This window comes from Verticillium alfalfae, genomic scaffold (assembly GCF_000150825.1).
Source record: "Verticillium alfalfae VaMs.102 supercont1.8 genomic scaffold, whole genome shotgun sequence".
NCBI classification, from domain to species: domain Eukaryota; kingdom Fungi; phylum Ascomycota; class Sordariomycetes; order Glomerellales; family Plectosphaerellaceae; genus Verticillium; species Verticillium alfalfae.
Window position 1 is genome coordinate 570,540 of NW_003315031.1, and position 13,192 is coordinate 583,731.

The 13,192-nt window shown below is 55.2% G+C and overlaps 4 protein-coding genes across 4 annotated transcripts; 2 read left to right on the plus strand and 2 right to left on the minus strand.

Annotated features, from left to right (window-relative positions):
* Positions 1 to 101: 101 nt before the first annotated feature.
* On the minus strand, positions 102 to 2,318 carry VDBG_06599 (conserved hypothetical protein; the record flags this gene model as incomplete). The annotated part of the gene is made up of 9 exons (XM_003002991.1): positions 102 to 276; positions 329 to 443; positions 532 to 867; positions 928 to 978; positions 1,034 to 1,276; positions 1,345 to 1,481; positions 1,537 to 1,723; positions 1,919 to 1,964; positions 2,286 to 2,318. 9 exons carry the CDS (start codon positions 2,316 to 2,318, stop codon positions 102 to 104), a joined length of 1,323 nt encoding a protein of 440 aa, XP_003003037.1.
* Positions 2,319 to 2,830: 512 nt separating this feature from the next.
* On the plus strand, positions 2,831 to 4,465 carry VDBG_06600 (Na(+)/H(+) antiporter; the record flags this gene model as incomplete). The annotated part of the gene is made up of 4 exons (XM_003002992.1): positions 2,831 to 2,963; positions 3,034 to 3,894; positions 3,997 to 4,208; positions 4,343 to 4,465. 4 exons carry the CDS (start codon positions 2,831 to 2,833, stop codon positions 4,463 to 4,465), a joined length of 1,329 nt encoding a protein of 442 aa, XP_003003038.1.
* A 3,059-nt stretch (positions 4,466 to 7,524) lies between these two features.
* On the plus strand, positions 7,525 to 9,177 carry VDBG_06601 (amidohydrolase family protein; the record flags this gene model as incomplete). Its single annotated transcript, XM_003002993.1, has 4 exons — positions 7,525 to 8,216; positions 8,279 to 8,331; positions 8,436 to 8,866; positions 9,031 to 9,177. The coding sequence occupies 4 exons, from the start codon at positions 7,525 to 7,527 to the stop codon at positions 9,175 to 9,177; spliced, it is 1,323 nt and encodes a 440-aa protein (XP_003003039.1).
* Positions 9,178 to 10,120: 943 nt separating this feature from the next.
* Positions 10,121 to 11,943, minus strand: VDBG_06602 (WSC domain-containing protein; the record flags this gene model as incomplete). The annotated part of the gene is made up of 4 exons (XM_003002994.1): positions 10,121 to 10,893; positions 10,947 to 11,443; positions 11,565 to 11,724; positions 11,781 to 11,943. 4 exons carry the CDS (start codon positions 11,941 to 11,943, stop codon positions 10,121 to 10,123), a joined length of 1,593 nt encoding a protein of 530 aa, XP_003003040.1.
* Positions 11,944 to 13,192: the final 1,249 nt, after the last annotated feature.

The following is a 13,192-nucleotide window of genomic DNA, read 5'->3' on the forward strand; positions in this document are numbered from 1 at the left end:
GAATCCAAGTCGGACGACTGGGGAGAGTAGGGTATAGCATCGTCGGGGGTGGTCGAGGATGAACTGTATCGTCTCTCGAGTCTGGGAGTTCTTCGGCACCATCAATGATGTAAGCCAGATGATACAGCGTAAGAAACGGGGTAGCAGGTGTTTCCCGCAAACGCCAGGAAGGTCATGACTAGCAAAGGCCATGTGGCATCCTTGAAAGATGCCATGGAATCAGGCGTTAGAGCAAAGCCGAGGTTATTGCTCATGGTTTGCGCTGAATAAAACGCCCTGAGTTCATGGTCAGTGGAAGAGCAGAAATATCAGAAGACTGATAACATACCACCAAGTTGCGCCAACCCCGGACTCTGCGAGTACGTCCAGATATTTAGATGGTGCATTATGGATCCAAGGAAGCAAGCAGATGGCGCCAAAGAAATGAAGCCCGAAGAAATACCCTGTCTAAAGTGTCAGAGTGTTGAGGTCATCCCAGGTTGCTGATCTGTCCTAGTCATGCGAACAGCCGCCAAGGGTATTTCGACATACCGAACACGAATTTGAGAAGCAGCTTTAAAGCGCGATATTCGATGCCGCCAAGTGTCTCGCGATCGGCCTCTGTCAAGTTGTGAAAGTTGGAATTTCGACCGACAGTTGCATGTCGGGAAAGATTAGGCAGATCGAGCTTATTGTTTGCACTGACTCTCGACTTCGAAGTGGTCCGTCTCCGAGGCGCCGGACGAACTTTTCCGAGGATGAACGCTGACGTCGCCGCCTTTTCGATGGATGTTGCCGCGCTCAGGATCGTGCCTTCAGCATGAAACGAGCTCCTCCGCGACCTGCCGCTGCGAAATTCTGGCAAAGGTTTGATAGCATCTGGGTCCTCTATATCTCACATGTCAGTTGAAACACACTCGATGAAATCTGTCGTCGGATATGCCTTACCTTCAGTGTAGCTGCGGCGGAGGCCAGGCTCGATTTCAGTGATGGGTGCTCCTGCAGGATGATCGTGAGTACAAGACGGGTCACAGAGTCGAAAGGCTCGACGCACCTCTGTCGGACTCTCGTGGATTCGGAATCCTTAGAACTTGCTTTTCGGATCTCGAGTATCCACTAGCAATGGCCTTGTCATCAAATGTAATCGTAGTGGTTCTTTGTGGAGCAGAGAAGGGCGGGCTTGGTGCTGGAGCAAGAGCAGGTGCTGGTTCGTCAATGAAAGCCGTCTCCTGGCTTTCTCTCCTCGTCGCAGGTCGCGCCTCTTCCTCATCATTCCTGGTCACTTCGCGAGCAATTCCTTTCGTTTGTTAACACCTTCACCATGCACTCGCTGGGGAAGGACAGGTTAATCGAGACAATACATACCAGCCTGCCTCAGTCGTTGACGGAACCAGAAAAGTCTCACTGGAACAACTATAGCATTGAGAAACATCATGTTTGTGATGATCGGAACAACGTAGAGGTAGACCTGCTGATAAGTCTTAAGATCTTTGACGTCAACCCTGTTTGCAGTGGTCAGCTCGCGGTCTCATTCAGAGACGAAGGAATCCCACGCACGGGTTGAGGCCCGATTCGGTCGAAGCACTGCATCCGAAAAGCAAGGCATCTTCGGCCGTCAGGTTGCCGTACGTGTACAGCACCGGAAAGGCTGACAGGCTACAGAGTAGGATCCAGGCATCTGCATGACGAATGAGCTCATACCACGACAAAGAGTCTTCTTCAGCGCAGCCAGTCTCCTCTCTACCTACAGTGTATTCTGATGAAGTTAAATCGGGGTTTCCACATGCCGGGCTTCAGGCTCGGCGACGGGCTAAAGTGCGGAAGAGAATAAGAAGGCGCGTGGGCGGTTATCCTTCGGGGCCGAGACACGGAAGAGCGGGTGAACGTAGAGCGGACTTGCGCAAGTCTTGTCCGCGAAGATGAGGAAACAGATAGATACCGACCGGCAACAAAATGCCGTAGATTCTGCGACGAGACGAAAGAGGCTGAAAAGCACCAAGCACAATTTAGGACGACACGAGCAACAAGACAAGCTTTTGGTGCGGGGGTGCTGCCTTTGAATACCGAGGCCCCTGTCCGAGTACCCTGCCGTGTGGGAACCACTACAACGACCACATCTCGTGGGGGGTCCAGGGGAGGGGGGCGACAAATGGAGGTGTGAGGGTGAAAGAAGGAAATTCATCGAGGCTCAGCCCCCGAGCGACTCCAAGCCTGGCCTAGACGGCCCATGATGGGATGTGAGCGCCAAACCACATGCGCCGCACATGCGGGAAATCATTCGGCTCAGAAAAGGACCAATAACAAACACTCGGGACACAGTCCCCCTCCCTAAAAGTCATGGTGCTGGCAACCAAACACAAGCGTCAATCTAGCTGGATCACCAAGTCAGGCGCCCGGTGCTGTGGCAATCAATGGTGGGTGCTCCAGCGATCATCCATCTTCCGAACCCCGATATTCTTGATTATCCCTCACCGAGTTTGCCGTTGACATATCACAAAACGCGACTTCGTTACGGGGAATCAGAGCAATGTCCCCAACCGCCCAAAACGGCAAGTCTTGGCGTGCGCCCGCCAGATGACCCATATATGATACTGGAACCGGCTTAGTCCCCGGCAACAAGTGCATGTTGCGTCCAAACCGCAAAGGGGGCTGTGTAGACCTCATGTCGGGGACGAATCCTCCTTGCCTGCCCGACAGATGACCGGGTGAAGCCATCAGCAGGGCGCAGGCCCTTTCCTGGTTCTCGTCAAGTCGCAGAAGCCCTGATGGCTGACTACACACTGACGTATCGGTGATTTGCTTCACGAAGTTTGGTTTCATCACGATTCAATCCGTCGGAGGCAGATGCGCCATGGCTCTCGATTCCACGTTCTCATTCACTGGGACAACTTTTGACCTCGCAGTAACAGGCCTCGGGGGCTGGCTACTTGTTTTTGGCCCCTTCTCGTCGTTTTTCAAAGACCGGCTGTACCTTTCCGTCGCCTGTGAGTCGTATTCAACGCAATTTGCCTCACGATGACGATGGTATTTGACAGCAACCTGATTTCTTGACAGGCTTGTCTTTTCTCGCTGGTCTCGTTTTTGCCAGATCCACAGGTCTTGTCGAGCCCGTGCATTTCACAGAACACGGGAACATCGACGAGGTTGCCGCGACGACGCTGGACCTCAGTCGTATTGTGTTGGGCGTGCAATTACTGTTTGCCGGCGTGTCTCTGCCGCGACGATTTCTACGCACAGAATGGAAACCCCTCTCATTGCTCCTTGGACCTGGCATGTCGGCCATGTGGGGTTGCAGCACTGCCGTCATCTGGCTACTGGTACCAGGCCTGAGTCTCATTCATGCCATGACCATCGCCGCATGCATCACGCCAACAGACCCCATCCTGTCGGCTACCGTCCTCGAGGGCCGTTTCGCAGACCAGAACGTGTCGCGCAGTCTTCGCGATCTCATCATTGCCGAGTCGGGCGCCAATGACGGCCTCGGCTATCTTTTCCTGTTCTTCGCCTTGGACATTGTCAAGTACTACCCAGGCAAGATCGCTGGCGCGTCTCTCGGCGAAGGCCAGCTTGGCGAGGCCTTGGGTTCCTTTTTCGGCAACACTTGTCTTTACGTCGTCGGTACGAGCATTCTCTACGGGTGGGTTGTCGGATATGCCGCCAAACTTATGCTCCAGTGGGCAAACAGCAAAGGACACATCGACCGAGAGAGCTTCGTCACCTACTCGGCAGCACTGGCACTCTTCATCCTCGGGACCTGCGGCATGGCTGGCGTTGATGATGTCCTGGCGTGTTTTGTCGCTGGCAACGCCCTCACCTGGGATGATTGGTTCCGCCTTGAGACGGTCGAGGACTCATTCCAGCATGCCATGGACACACTGCTCAATACAGTCATTTTCATGTGGATCGGAGCTAGATGTCCCTGGGAGTCGTTTTGGGCGTCGGACATACTTCCCTTCTGGCGCCTAGTTGCCCTCGGGGTTGGAATTCTCATCTTTCGTCGGCTCCCTGTCATTTTAGCATCCTATCGACACATTCACCAGATCGAGGACTTGCGGCAGGCTCTTTTCGTGGGATACTTCGGCCCCATCGGCATCTCGGCCATCTTCTACCTCTGTGTTGGTCTAGAGTTTCTTAGGGGTCTTGAGACTGAAACCGGAGCGCACGGCGAGCTCAGACGCTTGAAAGAGCTCATGGTGACTGTTGTCTGGTTCCTGGTCGCGTTCAGTGTGGTAAGTCTACCCAGTGCGTCTTTGGGGTTGTCCGTATTATGCTAACGCAAACTACTTCGTCAGATGATCCATGGATTGAGTGTTCCCGGTGCGATCTTCGGGATGCGACTGAAGCGATTCTTGTTCTCCCTCAGTGCATCTTCGTTTCAGGGTTCGATCACATTGTAGAACATTCGGGTGGACCAATGTCGAGAATCGAGCGGCCAGAAGCCTATAACCATGTGTTGAAAAGACCCTCGCCCGAGTCATCAACATGATACTGTTCATTATTTTGCGAGGCCCTCCGATGACAAGGCCTCAGAAGTTGATGATGTCGTTCCAACCTACGCAAGCATACATCCTGGCGCGGTGCCTTCGCCTTGACAAATGGGGTTCAGTTTAATCTGCACATTGTCGAACGCGTGTTCTGACATCTCAATCAGGTATGAGTTGACAGCTGCATGAGAGCTGCAACTCAGCCTCTCAGGAGCCAAGACACAACAGATGCCCAGCTTGTACATCGCTCCTGTTAATCAGAAATCTATGCGGCCTCGGTGTGTGTTGCCAGGATGAGTCCTCAATGCTCAATGCTCATCGCTCGAATCTAAGAAGATGTCGGTATCTCTGAAAAAGATAAATGAAGTGACAACGACAGTAAGAGTAAATTGGTTGTCCATCATTGGTCATAGTGGCCCGTCTTGATTTTCGTGGAGCACATGTTGTTTTGGCTTGCCTCCCAATGAGGGTGGCATGGTCCAGCTTGGTGTGTCCTGGGTCGGTCGATTGGTTGATCATCAGACCAAACGTATGCCGTGAAGCCTGCATCTGAATCAAGGACCATATTGTTCACCCTTTCACTGCGAATCCTGCTAATGTGTGATGAATATGCCTCAATGGTGAACGGGCTGGTAGGTTGCGTTGTCATGACTGATGTCGGCTTTGCCTCTTATCCACTTTGATACCCTTTCAGCCCAGTCGCGGGATGCTACCACCACACCCAACACAAGCAATATGGGTCACGAATGGCTACAATCCAAGCACATACGGCCATACCTACTGGAAAGCTCGGGATCCCGTCCGCTCTCCCACTCGATAAACCAGTAAGGGCTGGATTAGTAGTCGGGTGGGTGACCACCGGCGAATCCCCGGTGTTGTATGTTTTTGCGTTTTTATCGAAAAGCCTTGCCCTTTTGCAGCTGCCAGAGCGTCATGGCAGACTTATGCTGGCAGACTGCAGCTCAGTCCCCGCGACTTCAAAGGCTACTCTGTCCGGCAAAGCTTCACTCCGCATGCTCGACGGAAACTCAAACGCTTCTAAGGCTGCCGTCATACCCTTGACTATCATAAAGTCTGTTCAGAACATTTCCATGGTCGCTCCATGGCCGATTTAAGATGCTCCTCGAATAGAGTACCTTTGGGACAAAATTGAACATGTTTCACTTCTATTGTTTGACAGCACACCCAGCTCAGCTTGTACCCACTCCAACGAGGTCAACCAGTTGTCTCCAAAGGCCACACGACTTATTATCTACTTGAGCAACACGAAAGCTACCCGAATCACAATGAAACGAACAAGGCCGGGATCTTGCTCGATGGGTGGAGGGAATTGTTGGGGGTATTTGTACAGATGTCTAGTTGCAAGCTATACGGCTCATCGAGGTGAGCATTGGAGCTTAGATGTTGCTCGCCTGAAAGAAGTCAAATCATGAAGCAAAACCGTTCTTTCTCGTGTCACTATGCACTCGACCACATACTTCGACAGTGGGGCCTCCAGTCTGGTGCCCACCAACGACAAGTGCAAGACGCTGCCGAGTTACATGTAGGCCAGTGCCCGGATATTGCAAATGATAAGCGGCGGCAACCTTAATTATCGATCTGACTTTAGGCGACGCAGCCCAAGTTCGATTTGCATTCCTTGAAGCGTCCCCGGCGACCCCTGCAGCAGCAAGTTCATCCAGGACTGCGAGTCACGGGACCTGTCGCAGTACGGCATATGGTGTGATGACTACAAAAAGCCTCCGACATGCCAGCACGACGCTCTCTATGGAGAAAAGTGCCATGACGACCTCGAGTGCTGCTAGGGGTACTGCTCGGCCGGTGCCTGTGTACCATCCAGCTCACAAGGACGGTGTCTACGACCAGAGACCTGTCAGTTTGGGGCATGACTGACAACCAGCCATGCAGGACTGACCATATTGAGGAGCGGTGCTTTAAAAGTGCGAGCGCCGACGGCCAGCTGTGTCCAGACAGCACATATGCGAGGCATCATAAATGCACGCTTGGGTGGCAGGTAAACAAGTACTACGGGTAAGATCCAAAGACGATTGGTCGTGCGAAGGGCAGCGAATGTCTACTTGGTCGGCAATGCTGCCCAGGACGAGGCAGCGTCTCGAGCGGAAGATGCAAGAACCAACGGCGAGCGGGTCTAAGTTCCAATAGGTTCCCTGCCCTGCGCCTGTGTTACATGGCGCAGTCAAAGTTACGGCTTGACAGCTCCGGGAGCCGAGAGACGGAAAAGTCCAAGAGCCCGGGCACGCCACCCAGAAGGGGTCCCGAGTCCGAAGGTTTGTTATACAATGCCGGTAGATAAAGTACAGGACCGCCCAAAAAGCCGCCGTCTTGGCTCCCAACGACGTGGAGCCGGTACTGCAAGTCCAAGCTCAATCATCCGTCAGTCATGCGCCCAAACCCACTTACGGCCCCTCTTTACAACAGCTTAATGGGCGACAAATCCATTCGTCATCCGCAGATGGACCCAGGCTTGGATATAGTGCAGTTCGGATGTCCGCGGCGAATGCATGGCTGACGGGTTGACGCCACTGCATCGACTGCAACCTTGTCCTAGTCGACCACTCTTGATTCACTTTGGATCGCGACTCGTTGGCTGCAGTGACCCCCGAGGCTTTTCCCCCCACCTTGGACAGCCGCCGAGCGTACACGGGACTTACACGGCCGATTGCGCGTGGCCTGACATCATCCCACGCTAATCAGATTGGGGATATGCGCAAGAGAGGTTGATGGAGTCAACCCCACTGACGATGGAGGCGTCACTCTGCAGCGTGCTGCTGACGGAGCAAGGGGGTCCCAGGCCAGCCGGCTGATTTGGCGAGCTCCGTGGACGGAGCCATTTTCGTTTTCTTATGAGAGCAAGGTGATATGAGACGAACGAGCGGTGGATGATGAGAAGATCTGACTATAAAATGGGACCATGTCGCTGTCGTGCGATCGAGGACGAACCCGTCTCCAGGCCCGTTCTGCTTGCTTCACGAGGATCAGCTCTAAGTAGATCAGCCGCCAAGCCAGGCCAAATCCCAGGTCACTTCTCACCGCCAGCTGAATGATGGCTCGCCTTCTCTCCCTCTTGGCCCTCGTCAACACGGCGATCGGCTCTTCTATCCTGTTCGAAGGTGGTACCATCATCTCGTGGGATGACGCCTCCTCCTCCACAACCATTACTCGCAATGCCTCCCTCCTGATCACCAACGACACAATCACGGGCATCTACGCCGCCGGCGAGTCTGTTCCTCGGCCATCGGGTAACGACACCCAAATCATTGACGCCACGGACAAGATCCTGACGCCAGGCTTCATCGACACGCACCGTCACGGCTGGCAGACAGCCTACCGAACCCTCGGCTCCAACACCAGCCTGTGGGAATACTTTGGCCGTTACGGCGAGTATGCCGCGGCCGGTCGCTACACAGCTGACGACGTCTACCTGAGCCAGCTGACCGGTTTGTACGAGGCCATCAATGCCGGCGTGACAACGACGCTCGATCACGCGTCGCACACGTGGTCGAACGAGACGGCCGAGGCGGGCCTGCGCGCCAGCGTCGACAGCGGTGCGCGTGTCTTCTGGGCGTACGCCATCCGTGACATCACCAACTTTACCATTGCCGAGCAGATCAGTAACTTCAGGGACATGGCCAGGGCGGCCATCTACGAGGGCACGCCGACGAGCCTGGGCATCGCCCATGACACGTTCAGCAGCGATGCCGAAGGCGCAGTGGCCGTCGTGGCCTTGGCCAAGTACGTTCTTGATTGTATTTTCGGAGGATGCGACGTCGTGCTTTGCTGACATGCATGAACAGGGAGCTCAACGTCTCCGTCATCACCACCCACCTCCTCGAGGGTCCCTGGGGCTGTAAGTCCAATGCGCCGAACCCCTTGCCCCCCCCTTTCAATCTATTGCCCTGCCCCCTCTCGAGACCGAAGCAGCGCTGACATGCGTCATTCTCTTGTTCCCAGTCTCCAACTCGCCCGAGCTGCTGCAGTCGCTCGACATCCTCAACACATCCATCCCCGTCGTCTTCTCGCACGCCTCGTTCCTCGGCTTCACCGCGCACGAGCTGCTCAAGGCGACGGACCAGCACATCTCCATCACGCCCGAGTCGGAGCTACACTACGGCCACCTGCACCCGACGTCGCACCTGCTCCTCGACCAGGCGTCGCTGGGCGTCGACACGCACTTCACCTTCAGCACCGACATCCTGACACAGGCGCGGCTGTGGCTGCAGCGGGTGCGCGCCCTCTTCTACGCGCAGGGCCTTGACGCCTGGAAGATCCCCGTCAACAACCCCATGTCGGCGGGCCAGGCCTTTATGCTGGCGACGGCGGGCGGCGCGCGCGCGCTGCGCCGGCGCGACCTCGGCGTGCTCGCGGCCGGCGCCAAGGCCGACGTTGTGCTCTGGACGGCGCCGGCCCGGCCCTGCTGGCTGGGACGATCCCGTCGCGGCTGTCATGCTGCACGCGAGCGTCGCCGACATTGACACGTCGTCGTCGACGGGTGTCGTCAAGAAGCGCGCCGGCCGTCTCGTCGTCGACGGGTACGACGGCCTCAAAGACGCGCTTCCTCGCCAGCGCCCGCCGCATCCAGCGCGTCCTCAAGGAGACGCCGCTGCCGGCGCCCACCGGCGTCTTCATGTCCGGCGCCGAGCTGACGCGCGTGCAGGAGGCCGACGTCGTGCCCGGCAACGGTACGGGGTACTAGGAGTACGCCTGTTGTTGTTCACCATTGCCCAGCCTCGACCATCCATCATCGTTTTTGATAGCTTGTTGGCAGATTCTTAGCTAGACATGGCGGTTGCGCTAAGAATAGTGCTATTACTACCCGAGTTTAAACTATCCGTCGTTAGTGTGAACACGATCAGTAATCGGCTTAGCTGCTTAAAAGCAGCTGTAGCGTGTCATATTTTAAAGAGAACAGCAACTAGCGCCTATCACCTTGACCAGTCATCACTGGTATCAGATCAGACCCATACAAGAGCAACATCAAGTGGTCATCTTGCAGACACATCACACATCGAATGATCATGTATCGCGTCAACGCATCAGATTGATGGATTGTCAATCCTAAGAGATGAAGTCTCACCAACAAAGCCTGCAGGCCAGAGAGCTTTGCTGTGCCTGGCCAAGAGGTCAACCCCGTTGTGTCTCCTGCAAGTCTCACTTGCTCGAGAGCCCGGGCCCGCCCGGTCATCGTGATCCGAGGGGAAACACTCAAGTTCATCACCCGTTTCAAGCCAAACCAAGATATTCCTCCAAAAAGGGCGTACCAAACGCAACGCGGGAACACGGGGCGAATCTGATTCGCCCATTCTTGAAGATCATTGATGGTTCATCATGCGGCGTATGAGGCGCGAGATAGACCTGTCGGAACGTGTGGCGGATGATGGCACGGAAGATATGTTCTGCGCTGAGAAAAGACAAGACAAAAAAAAAACGGGAGTGAAAAGCGCAACCGGAACCCTGCGGTGGTATACGTGTGCAAGAATGGGCCATGGCGCAAAGCGACAGTCGTGAATAAACAAAAAGCTGGTGGCCCCCTCTGCCAACGATGCATTCCTTAACCATCTGGTTGAATGCCACAAGTGCGGTCTGCAGGTGCAAATCCATAATCAACATGGGACGTTTCACACGCGGTTCAACCTCTACTAGCGGTGGCGGTGAGAGAGGCCGCGGGCGTGCCCGTGCACGTGGCGCCTAAGACGAGCAGCAGGAGCTGGCACCGGCGTCGCCTCGGCTGTGACCGTAACAGTCGTAGTCTCATCGAGGTATTCCGTCACGAAGACGGTTTCCTCCTCCCAGTAAATGATCGAGACCACGTTACCGATGGTCACCGTCTGGGTGGAGTAGTAGGATTTGTTCTCGACCAGAACAGGAGGCTTTACCTCTGGTGTGATGACTGGCGGGGCGGGTTCCGAAGACGACGAAGAAGACGGCGCCACAGCAGCAGCAGCGAAGAGGCCACCACCGCTGCTCTCGGATGCGGGGACCACAGCCGATGAAGATGGAACCTCAGGCTCGGGGATCGAGGGCTCGGGCACAGGGGCGGGCGAAGCAACGACGGGGGCAGCCTGCTGCGTAGACTGAGCCGGGTAGACATAAGCCGTCGAGCCGGTGACAGGCTTGGGGGCCAGGCTGGGAACGAAGGTGGGCTCCTGAGGAACGTCACCGCCGTATTCCTCGTGGCCATCGCCAAAGGTGATGGGTACGCCGCCAGGGAGAGACTTCAATGGACCCTGGCAGTCCTCGCTCGCAAGAATCTGGGGGACGTTCATCTTGCACTCGCGAGCCTTCTGCTCAGTGACAATCTCGAACAGCGGGCAGTCAAGGATGTTGCCAGAGTCGCTGGTGCAAGTATCGATGACCTGCTGGAGAAAGCCCTCGTCCCAGCCCATCATGAAGTCACCGTGGTACCCGAAGCCTATTCATGGTCGTCAGCAAAGTCTCTTACGAAGATAAAGTGGCAAATCTTACCCTCGGCATCACCGTTGGACATGACAAACCTGCCGTTGCGGCCCTCGAGAGGCTTGGTGTTCCAAACCACCTCGAAGAGCATGTTGGGCAGGTGCTTGTCGAAACCCTCAGGACAATTTCCGTTGTTGAGCTCATCAGGATAAGCGACATGGGAGCGGTGGTCCTCCGAGTCAAGGTCAACACCGTTCCAGCACGAGGGGAAGTTCATCTCAGTACGGATACCATTAGGACAGTTGGCCTGGATGAACTGTTGCGTGGGCAGGAAGTGGCGGTAGAGAGTAGGCTCGGCTTGTCCGGCGTAGTTGAGGCAGTTGAAGCCCATCGACCGCTCACGGAGCGACTGCTGGGTCTTGAGGCCGAGAGCATCCCACTCGTTCGCGGGGGGGTCAGGTTGCGTCAGGTTCCAGGCTGTCCAGGAGCGTTGTTTGGTATCCCCCGCCACCATGCGGAAACCCGCAGGGAACGCAACAAGGTTGGGCAGGTGGTATTGGTAGTATCTGTCAGCTACGTCAGTGACGTGTTCCTAGATGTGGCACAGCGGGTATCTGTAGCAAGGATTTGGCCTCGCGTTGGGATAACATGAGATTCCTACTGCCAGCAGAGGATCGCATTACTTACGCAAGCATACCACCAACCTGCTCGACGAGCTCAAACTCGCCGGTGTCGGTATCTTGGAAGTACATCGAAGGGTGCCAGTACGCAGACTTGTCCTGGAGGACACGGCATGAGGTGCAGTCGCCGTCACGGAGGTCATCGTACGTAGCGTTCATGCTGAAGCCTGCGTTGTGGGTTAGATGGGACGAACGCAAGAGAGTTGGAAATGTCAAGACTCACCAGACGAGCCGTGAATCGAATGGAGATGGAGCGAGGGCTCTCCGGGTGAGATCATAGGGTCAATCCGGGCAAGGCCAACGCGACCTTGACATTCCATGCGAAAAAAGGCGTCGACGCCCGCAGCCATGAAAATGGCCGTCGGGCCAACACTGAGAAACTTCATTTTTTGGTGCTTAAAAGCTATGTTAGGCCCTTAAGACTGCTGTAGAAGGCTGTCGTGGGTGAAGCCGACAGTCGAGACGGGGTCGTCCTGTGCTTGAAAGCAATGGAAATGATCTGAATGCAGATCAAAAGGAAAAAAAAACGAGTCGGAAGTGAACACGAGGCTTCTTGAGACAAGTCGGCAGTGATTGATAGCGATGCAGTTGTGCGTGTGTTCTGCAACCCCTTTTGCGAAGGCTCTACTTTGGTGATCAATAGTTGTCTGAGGCCGGCCCCACTATTGATATCTCGACAAGCTGGCGGATATTGCCCTCGGGTTGCAGACAGACGAAGAGCCTGAACAATTGCGCCGTGTCAAGGTGCTGCCGTCGCGCGCGCAACTATCTGGAGTTGGGCAAGGTCGCGTGATGGTGCCTTTGGATGTCAGGCACTAGGCAGATGGTAATGCGGTCTAGCACGACGTTTGATATCCTGAAGGCGATAAACTCGATGGTTTTGGTCTACGGACTCTTTCTGATAAGCCGGGTGGACTTTGATCTGTGCGCGGGCGACTGGATAGAATGCTGAGTGGAAAATGTTGTCACGGGCTGTGTTGCGATGGTCGATATGGCACTGTGAGATTTTTGAGTCTCGACAGAGTGAATGGTAGGAGCTCGCGTTCCCGGCAGAGAAACAAAAAGTCGCGATGATAGAGGTGATCAAAAAAAACCAGCAGAGGGCAGTCGGTCGCGTATAATTTGCTGCTTCTGAGTATGGGGCGAAACGAATGCGGTCAACACGAAGGGTATCGCAAGAGGGTCGAAGAAGGTCGGAGGAGGGCGTGAATGTAAAGAGGCGAATGTAAGGAGGAGAGGCGAAGCGGACAGGCGTCAACAAGGTCGAACGATGTCAAAGTAGAAAACGAAGGCCGAAGAGGGATCCCAAAGGAGTGTCGAGGTGGGTGAGAAGGAGCGTCAAGTACGACAACCTGGGGGATGCCGCACAAAGGGAGTGATTCCCAGGAATGAGAGAGAGACAACCAAGCCGAAGCTGAAGTGAATGTGAGGAATACAAATGGGATCCAGAGAAGTGGAAGGCTGGGGTGCAGAAGAGAGTGACGAAAGGTGGGTTTGGCGCAGACGGAGGAGGGTAGAAGAATGAACGGCGGGGGTGGGTGGTTAGGAGCGTAAAGCAGAAAGTGAATGTGATGGTGGTGCTGTTCACCGGAGGTGGAAAGAGGAGGGGGGGTCCGGCAGAGAGTGTGCCGCAGT